Raw genomic sequence first — 9,044 nt, 5'->3', positions numbered from 1 at the left:
GACACAAACGCACACGCACACAGACACACACACACGCACACAGACACACACACACAGACACATCGCGCACACACACTCTCTCTCTCACACACACACACACGCGCACGCACACACTCTCTCTCGCTCACACACAGACACACACACACACACACACACACTCTCTCTCTCTCTCTCACACACACGCACACACTCTCTCTCTCTCTCACACACACACACACTCACTCACTCACTCACTCACAGACACACACTCTCTCACACTCACACACACACAGACACACACACACACACTCTCTCTCTCTCACACACACACACACACACACTCTCTCTCTCACACACACACTCTCTCTCTCTCACACACACACACACACACACATCCTCCCACCCCAATAGGTGAGAGTGAGCCACATCGCTGTGGGATGTTATCTGGGTCTCTGGAGTAACAGTTCAGTGATAATACCTCTGGGCTATTGCTCCCCCCCCCCCCCCACCCTCCCTCTGTCCGTGAGCACACTGCTCCTCCATGAACCGGGCACCGTTGTCACCTTCCGTGGCCTGGACTCTTCCTTCTTTCCTTTTTACCTCTCCTTTCCCCACACCCTCACCCTCCTTCCTGCCCCCCTCTCCCTCTCCCCCCTTTCAACTCCCCCTCGCTCGCTCTCTCCCTCCCTACCACCTCCCCAGCTCCCTCTCCCTTCTTCCACCACTTTCTATTTCCTTAATCATTTTACGCAGAACAATCAGGAATTTATGATGATGCCAGGCCCTTCTGTCCATCTGTTCTTCCCCTCTTAATGCTGTACAAACTGTCTCATTTTAAACAAACTTTCACAGGCTCTCTCTCTCTCTTGCATCCCATCTCTCTCTCTCTGTCATTGTCTTTCTGTCTGTGTCACTCTCTCGTGACTCTCCCTCACTCTATCGCCCCGACTCTCTCTCTCTCGCCCCGACTCTCTCTCTCTCTCTTTCTTGCCCTGACTCTCTCTGTCTCTCCTGCGCACGCCATCTCTCTGTCTGTCTCTGTCTCCCCCTCCTCCTTGCCATTCACTCCCACTGCCCACAGTTGTTGCAAATTGAGGAAATATTTGTGACGTCTCGACTCTGGAAACCCTGAAACGGTTTTTGGAATTCCATCCCGTTGGGAAGGCAGGACTGTGGGGATGTCGGGCTGGGGACTGCTGAGCTGAGTGTTTGGTGGTGTACAAGGCTGAGAGATTGGCAGTGGCTGTGTTGCTGAGCATGTTGAAGTGGGGGACAGATAACGCCATGCTGTAGCTTGTGAATCGTTCATGCCACTGTGTCTGAGTAACCCACCCCCAGAACAGGGTGAAAATAGAGCGTAACATTGATGTATTTAACACACATAACTTACCGGGTACAGATCTCAACTGAAGGTACTGAAGAATTTTTAATCAATTCCTTTTATTTGCTTTTTTTAACCATTCAAACTAATCTGTTGTATTTATAGAATAAAATATTTGTTCACTTTGCCACTTGGTGTTTATGTTTTTAACTCTTTCAACCCTCCATCCACCTTAAGATCAGACATTCGCCAATGATTAGAGAATGTTCAGCACTGTTCGCAACTCCTCACATACTGAAGCAGTCAGTGTTCAAATGCAACAATATTTGCATGATATCCCATTCTGAAGAAGGGTCTCTGGACCCAAAACGTTAACTCTGATTTCTCTTCACAGGTGCTGCCAGACCTGCTGAGCTTTCAGCAATTTCTGTTTCTGGACAATATCCCTGGGTGGGGGCAGCCCCAACAACGCTTGAGAAGCTCGACACCATCCAGGACAGAGCAGTCCCCGCTTGATTGGCACCACATCCACAAACATCCCACTTCCCCCCACCTCCCACCCACCGACGCTTGGTCGCAGCAGTGTGTACCATCTACAAGATGCTCCGCAGAAACTCACCAAAGACCCTCAGGCAGCACCTTCCAAACCCACCACCCACTTCCATCCAGAAGGACAAGGGGCAGCAGGAACATGGGAACAGCACCCCCTGCACATTCCCCTCCGAGCCACTCCCCATCCCGACTTGGGAATATATTCCCGTTCATTCAGTGTCGCTGGGTCAGAATCCCTGGAATTCCGCCTCTCTCTTTTTTCCCCCTCTCTTTTCCCCTTGTTCGCTCTTGTTTTCTCCCCCACGTTCTATCTCTCTCCTTCCCCCTCGTTCTCTCTACTCTCCCCTCTCTTTCTCCCCATCTCTTTTCCCCCATGTTCTCTCTCTCTCTTTCACACTCATTCTCTCTCTCTTTCGAGTTTGTTTTAAAGAGCTGGTGAGATTCCTGCTCAGTCCTCCAGCAGGAGGCAGTGTTGAGCCTCTGTAACATCTCACCAAATAGATCAATGTTTATCCGTCATTCTTCAGGAGCATAATCATAGTTTGTGTTTACAATCACAGCACATCCTTTTAGTAGGCCATTCAGCCCCTCGGCTCTGCCCTGCCATTCAAAGGGAATGTGGCTGATCTGATTATCCTCAAATCCACCTTCCTGCCTTTTCCCCCTCACTCTCCAATCCCCACTGGGGAAAATTAAGCAGGAAAGGAGGTGATATTTCAGTGATGTTGGGATTTTGCACCTCCCAGTCGCGAACCATTTTAATTCCCCCTCCCATTCCTCAGACAACATGTCCATCATGGACCTCCTGCAGTGCCACAATGATGCCACCCGAAGGTTGCAGGAACAGGATGTGACTAGAAAAGTTGATGAGGGTCGAGCTGTGGATGTGGTGTATATGGACTTCAGTAAGGCATTTGATAAAGTTCCCCATGGTAGGCTCATTCAGAAGGTCAGGAGGAATGGGATACAGGGGAACTTAGCTGCTTGGATACAGAATTGGCTAGCCAACAGAAGACAGCGAGTGGTAGTAGAAGGAAAATATTCTGCCTGGAAGTCAGTGGTGAGTGGGGTTCCACAGGGCTCTGTCCTTGGGCCTCTACTGTTTGTAATTTTCATTAATGACTTGGATGAGGGGATTGAAGGATGGGTCAGCAAGTTTGCAGACGACACGAAGGTTGGAGGTGTCGTTGACAGTGTAGAGGGCTGTTGTAGGCTGCAGCGGGACATTGACAGGATGCAGAGATGGGCTGAGAGGTGGCAGATGGAGTTCAACCTGGATAAATGCGAGGTGATGCATTTTGGAAGGTCGAATTTGAAAGCTGAGTACAGGATTAAGGATAGGATTCTTGGCAGTGTGGAGAAACAGAGGGATCTTGGTGTGCAGATACATAGATCCCTTAAAATGGCCACCCAAGTAGACAGGGTTGTTAAGAAAGCATATGGTGTTTTGGCTTTCATTAACAGGGGGATTGAGTTTAAGAGTCGTGAGATCTTGTTGCAGCTCTATAAAACTTTGGTTAGACCGCACTTGGAATACTGCATCCAGTTCTGGTCGCCCTATTATAGGAAAGATGTGGATGCTTTGGAGAGGGTTCAGAGGAGGTTTACCAGGATGCTGCCTGGACTGGAGGACTTATCCTATGAAGTGAGGTTGACTGAGCTCGGACTTTTTTCATTGGAGAAAAGGAGGAGGAGAGAGGACCTAATTGAGGTATACAAGATAATGAGAGGCATAGGTAGAGTTGATAGCCAGAGACTATTTCCCAGGGCAGAAATGGCTAGCACGAGGGGTCATAGTTTTAAGCTGGTTGGAGGAAAGTATAGAGGGGATGTCAGAGGCGGGTTCTTTACACAGAGAGTTGTGAGAGCATGGAATGCGTTGCCAGCAGCAGTTGTGGAAGCAAGGTCATTGGGGACATTTAAGAGACTGCTGGACAAGCATATGGTCACAGAAATTTGAGGGTGCATACATGAGGATCAATGGTTGGCACAACATCGTGGGCTGAACGGCCTGTTCTGTGCTGTACTGTTCTATGTTCTAACAGCAACTCATATTCCGCTTGGGAACCCTGCAGCCCAATGGTATCAACGTGGACTTCACAAGCTTCAAAATCTCCCCCCACTGCATCCCAAACCCAGCCCAGCCTGTCTCTGCCTCCCTAACCTGTTCTTCCTCTCACCCATCCCTTCCTCCCACCCCAAGCCGCACCTCCATCTCCTACCTACTAACCTCATCCCACCTCCTTGACGTGTCCGTCCTCCCTGGACTGACCTATCCCCTCCCTATCTCCCCACCTATACTCTCCTCTCCACCTATCTTCTTTTCTCTCCATCTTCGGTCCGCCTCCCCCTCCCTCCCTATTTATTTCAGAATACTGTGCCCATCCCCCTCTCTGATGAAGGGTCTAGGCCCGAAACGTCAGCTTTTGTGCTCCTGAGATGCTGCTTGGCCTGCTGTGTCCATCCAGCTCCACACTTTGTTATCTCGGTGATATTTCAGTGCCTGGATTTGCCAGTTCGTGGGTTAATTCGTCAGTGACTATTCTACCCACCTTGGTCTCTATCTGAGTCTGAATCCAGCCCATCAGTCACCGACTGTGACACTCAGTAAAAACCTCAATCTGCCTTTGTTTGGATAAAGTCAGTTCCTGTCCTCAGTTACCACCCCCCATCTCTCTCACACACGCACACTGTGAGTAATGCAGTCCTAGAGTCAGTGCGCCAATATGAAAATCCCAGGGCTTGGCTCCATGAGACCCAGCAATGGAATGTGTGAGCTGAATATGGCTGGAATGTGCAGCTGGGTTGAGTCACGATGGGCTGGCCAGCTGTCTCGGGGCGTGCAGGAGAGGTGCTAGACACACACTGAACCCACTGTATCTCACTGCAAGTTTCCAGTTACCATCTCCCTCTCTCACTCTCCCTGTCTCTCTGTCCCTCACTCCGTCTGTCTGCCTCTATCTCTGTCTCTATCTCTCTCTCTGTCTCTCACACTCTGTCTCTGTCTGTCTCTCTCTCATTCTCCCTGTCTCTCTGTCCCTCACTCTGTCTGTCTCTCTCTCTGTCTCTCACACTCTGTCTTTGTCTCTCTCTGTCTGTCTCTCTCTCTCACTCTCCCTGTCTCTCTGTCCGTCTCTCTCTCTCTGTCTCTATCTCTGTCTCTCTATGTCTCTGTCTCTCTCTTACTCTCCCTGTCTCTCTGTTCCTCACTCTGTCTCTCTCTCTCTCTCTCTGTCTCTATTTCTGTCTATTTATCTCTCTGTCTCAGTCTCTCACTCTCCCTGTCTCTCTGACTCATTCTGACTCTCTCTCTCTCTCTGTCTGTTACTCTCTCTCACTCTCTCTGTCTCTCACACTCTCTCCCTCTCTCGCTCTCTCTCACTCTCTCTCTCACTCTCCCTGTCTCTCTGTCCGTCACTCTGTCTCTCTCTGTCTCTGTCTCTCTGTCTCTCTTTCTTCCTCTCTCTCTCTGGCTTGCTCTCTCTCTTTCTGTCTCACTCTGTCTCTCTCTCTGTCTCTGTATTCTCTCTCTCTCTCTCACACTCTGTCTCACTGTCTCATTCACTCTCTTTCTATGTCTCTCTCTCTCACACACACTCTCTCTGTCTGCTGCTGACTCTCTCTCCCCCTCTCTCTCTCTCTCTCTCTCCACCCCACCCCCCATGTCCCTGTCTCTCTTGCTCCGTCTCCGTCTCCCTCTCCCTCTCCCCATCCCCCTCTCTGTGTGTGAAGCATTGACAGGGGGGTGATAACCTGGATGTATTATTGCTGGACAGACCATCCTGTGAACCCAGGTAATGTCCTGGGGACCAGGGTTTGAATCCCGCAACGGCTGGAATTTTAAATCCCAAATAAAACCTGGAATTGAGAGTATAACGGTGGCCATGTATTCATTACCAATTGTCGGAAACTCCCACATCTGGTTCCTTTAGGGAGGGAGTTTTATTTTTCTTTATTCAGTCACGGGACGAGGGCGTCACTGGCCAGGAAGCATTTGTCACCCATCCCTAATTGCCCAGGGGGCGCAATTAAGAGTCAACCACATTGCTGTGGGTCTGGAGTCACATGTAGGCCCAGGCCAGGGAAGGATAGCACGAAAACAAAGTTGCTGCAGAAGCTGAGTGGGTCTGGCAGCATCTGTGAGGGTTTAAAACAGTTTTGGGTCCTTCCTCAGAACTGGGAGGGCAGTTTCCTTCCTTAAAGGGCATCGGTGACCCAGAATCCGCCATCTTTACCAGGCCTGGCCTAGATGTAACTCCAGACCCACAGCAATGGGCACTGGACTGAGTACAGAGGAGGTTGGTTCTGGACTTGAGAGGATGGGCGTATGAGGGAAAAATCAATTAGAGTGGGATTAAACTCAGTGGAGTTGAGAAGAATGGGAGGCTGGGATCTTATAGAAACCTATAAACTTACAAAGGGACTAGAGATGATAGAAGCTGGGGGTTAGTGGGTGAGGCTAGAATGAGGGGCCTCAAAGTGAAGAGGGAAACAGATTTAGGACTGAGCTGAAGAGAAATTTCTTGGTCCAAAGGGTTGTGAGTCAGTGGAATTTCCTGCCCGATGAGGCTGCTTTGTTGAATGTTTTTAAGGCGAAGGTAGATTGTATAGATTAAGGGTGATGGTGAGCGGGAGGGTAGGCAGAGCTGAGCCCACGAAAGGATCAGCCATGATTGTATTGACTGGTGGAGCAGGCTATTTCTCGTGTTCTTACATTCACTTTCCTGCATTTTCCTCGTAACCCTCTACTCCCCACTACATGATTAAAAGTCTCTCACTCTTAGCCTCGAATGTACCACTCCGGTCCAAGGGAAGGACGTCCTCCTCATCTCTATCTTCAATGGGGGTGACCCCTTACCCCGACAGCATGCAGTCCCCCACCCCCCTACAGTCAGGGCTAATAACCTGGCTGATCCTGAGCACAATGGGGCTAGTTCAGGCCTGACAGTGGTGCGGGGAACTGGTGGTACAGGGGTAAAGTATGGGCAACGAGACCAGGGGCCTAGACTAAAGATCCCTGGATCACTGGCCTGAATGCCCATTCAGTTTTCCCAAATCCGGAATTGTAGCTGGGCGTGGGGCAGCCATCTTCCAAAACCCATCTGGGTCACGCTCTCAGGAGTGGGGCGCTGGGGGCTTGGGAGGGGGAGTACAGGTCACCATCATTACCCAGTCTGGGCCGTCACTTGACCCCAGACCCACTACAACATTGTTGATTCTTACCTGGACCACCCCGGGGTGAGCCACCCAAGCCAAGGGGCAATTGGGAACGAGGCTCCCCCCCCACCCCCGTATTCACCAGGAGCCCCCGCTGATCTCAAAATGCCCCTCCCATTCATCTCCAATGCTTCCACCAAAATAACAACTGAGGCTAATGAAGGGGCGGGGGGGGCGGCGATTTGGTGGTGGGGGGGTGGCGGGGGTGGATGAGGGTTAGCAGGCCGTGCTGGGGCTGGGGCAAGGGGTGGGGGGGTGCCGGAGCATGAGGAACCCCTTGTGTGGGGAGAGCAGGTTACTGAAAAAGAGTCGTCTGGGTTGGGGAGGTCGGGGGGGGGGGGCACTAGGAATGGTTAGAGAATGGAGAGTGAATGGGTAGATCCTTTGAAGGGCTAGCATGGGTTCGAAGGGCCAAAGGGCAATGTGGACCACTGGCCGGCCCCACCAAAGGGGCAATGCCAGTCTCTCATCCTTTGGCTGTGGAGCCCGTTGCTGGTCATCAGGATGCCCCTGGGTAAGGGTCAGAGAGGGTATGACTTTGCGCGACCTGTTCTCCCCCCGACCCCGGCCTGGATGGGGAGTGGGGGGGGTGGTCAGGAGGAGGGTGGGGGTTGGTTGGGGTGGGGGGGTTGTGCCAAGGCCCTCCTATCACAGTCCTCACTTTGCTATGACCAGGATGTGGATTTTAGCCAAACAGTGTAGATGTTACAGCACAGAAACAGACTCTTCGTCCCACCTCGTCCCTGCTGACCCAGATATCCTAAATCAATCCAGTCCCATTTGCCAGCATTCGGCCCATATCCCTCTAACCCCTTCCTATCCATGTCCCCATCCAGGTGCCTTTTAAATGCTGTAACTGTACCAGCCCCCACCACTTCCTCTGGCAGCTCATTCCACACACACACCCACCGCGCTCTCTGCATTTGCTCCTGGTGCTACGGAGGGACAGGGCTGTGAAGATGAAAAACATGTTGCATTCTCCAGCCAAGCTCCTCTTAGCAACAGAAGGCCTGAATTAACCGCCCACCAGCTCCACGGGGACCAGATATAGAGCCTTTACAAGGGGAGCGTTGTTTTCCGAAGAGCAGCAACACTGACAAAGTATGGCATTGTTAATCTCTCTCTCGCTCACTCAGTCTATGATTCAAACCAGGGGAGCCTTTGAAAGGGAAGGATCTGCCAATTCCTGAAGCATGGACTTGTGACTCAGCACTTCGACAATACAGCAGTCTCCCTAAAAAAGGCAAAAAATTAAGATTCATCGGAAAAACACTTGGGAAACAACATCGCTCTGTCTCACTCTTACGTGACTCTCGGCCAAGTGGAGTGATGCAGAGGTCAGGAGAGAGGGAGAGGTTTCAGTAACCTGCTCTCCCCACACCAGGGGTTCCTCATGCTCGCTCCCCCATTCCCAGGAACTCTGCACTGGGTATCATCCCACTTCCGGAAATTGTTTCTGTCAATATTATTGCTAGCCAACAAATCTCCAAGTCAGCACAGATTGCTTATTGGAGACGGTTCACAAATACATCTCATTCCCAGCAGGCAGAGAGCCAGAGCAAAACGTTCCTCATCTGAGGCAGCAGCCCCTCGGGATCACAGGCTCTGTCACAGGAGCTTAATACCAGGAATGGCACTTCGTCAGGGGTTAGAGTCCATTGGGAATGTGGGCAGTGGGAGTGAATGGGAAGGGGTTTGGGTGCATTGGGAATGTGGGCAGAGGGAGCAAATGGAAAGGGGTTTGGGTACATTGGGGATGTGGGCAGTGCGAGTGAAGAGGAAGGGGCTTGGGACCATTGGGAATGTGGGTGGTGGGAGCAAACAGGAAGGGGTTTGGGTCCAATGGCAATGTGGGCAGTGGGAGCGGACAGGAAGGGGCTTGGGACCATTGGGAATGTGGGTGGTGAGAGCAAACAGGAAGGGATTTGGGTCCAATGGGAATTTGGGCAGTGGGAGTGAACAGGAAGGGGCTTGG

At 51.4% G+C, this 9,044-nt stretch overlaps 1 protein-coding gene across 1 annotated transcript in view; it reads left to right on the top strand.

Moving 5' to 3' along the window:
• LOC125449285 (fermitin family homolog 3-like) overlaps positions 1-8,647 on the top strand; it is a 28,164-nt gene extending 19,517 nt beyond the window's left edge. Inside the window, exons 4-5 of the mRNA XM_059641487.1 lie at positions 6,922-7,090; positions 8,485-8,647. Of these exons, the coding sequence (XP_059497470.1) occupies positions 6,922-7,090; positions 8,485-8,647 (332 nt within the window). The remainder of the gene's footprint in view (positions 1-6,921; positions 7,091-8,484) is intronic.
• The last annotated feature ends 397 nt before the right edge of the window (positions 8,648-9,044 follow it).

Source organism: Stegostoma tigrinum, chromosome 42 (assembly GCF_030684315.1).
Source record: "Stegostoma tigrinum isolate sSteTig4 chromosome 42, sSteTig4.hap1, whole genome shotgun sequence".
Classification (NCBI taxonomy): Eukaryota; Metazoa; Chordata; class Chondrichthyes; order Orectolobiformes; family Stegostomatidae; genus Stegostoma; species Stegostoma tigrinum.
The sequence above is the reverse complement of the archived record's forward strand: the minus strand, read 5'-3'. Positions and strand labels throughout refer to the sequence as shown.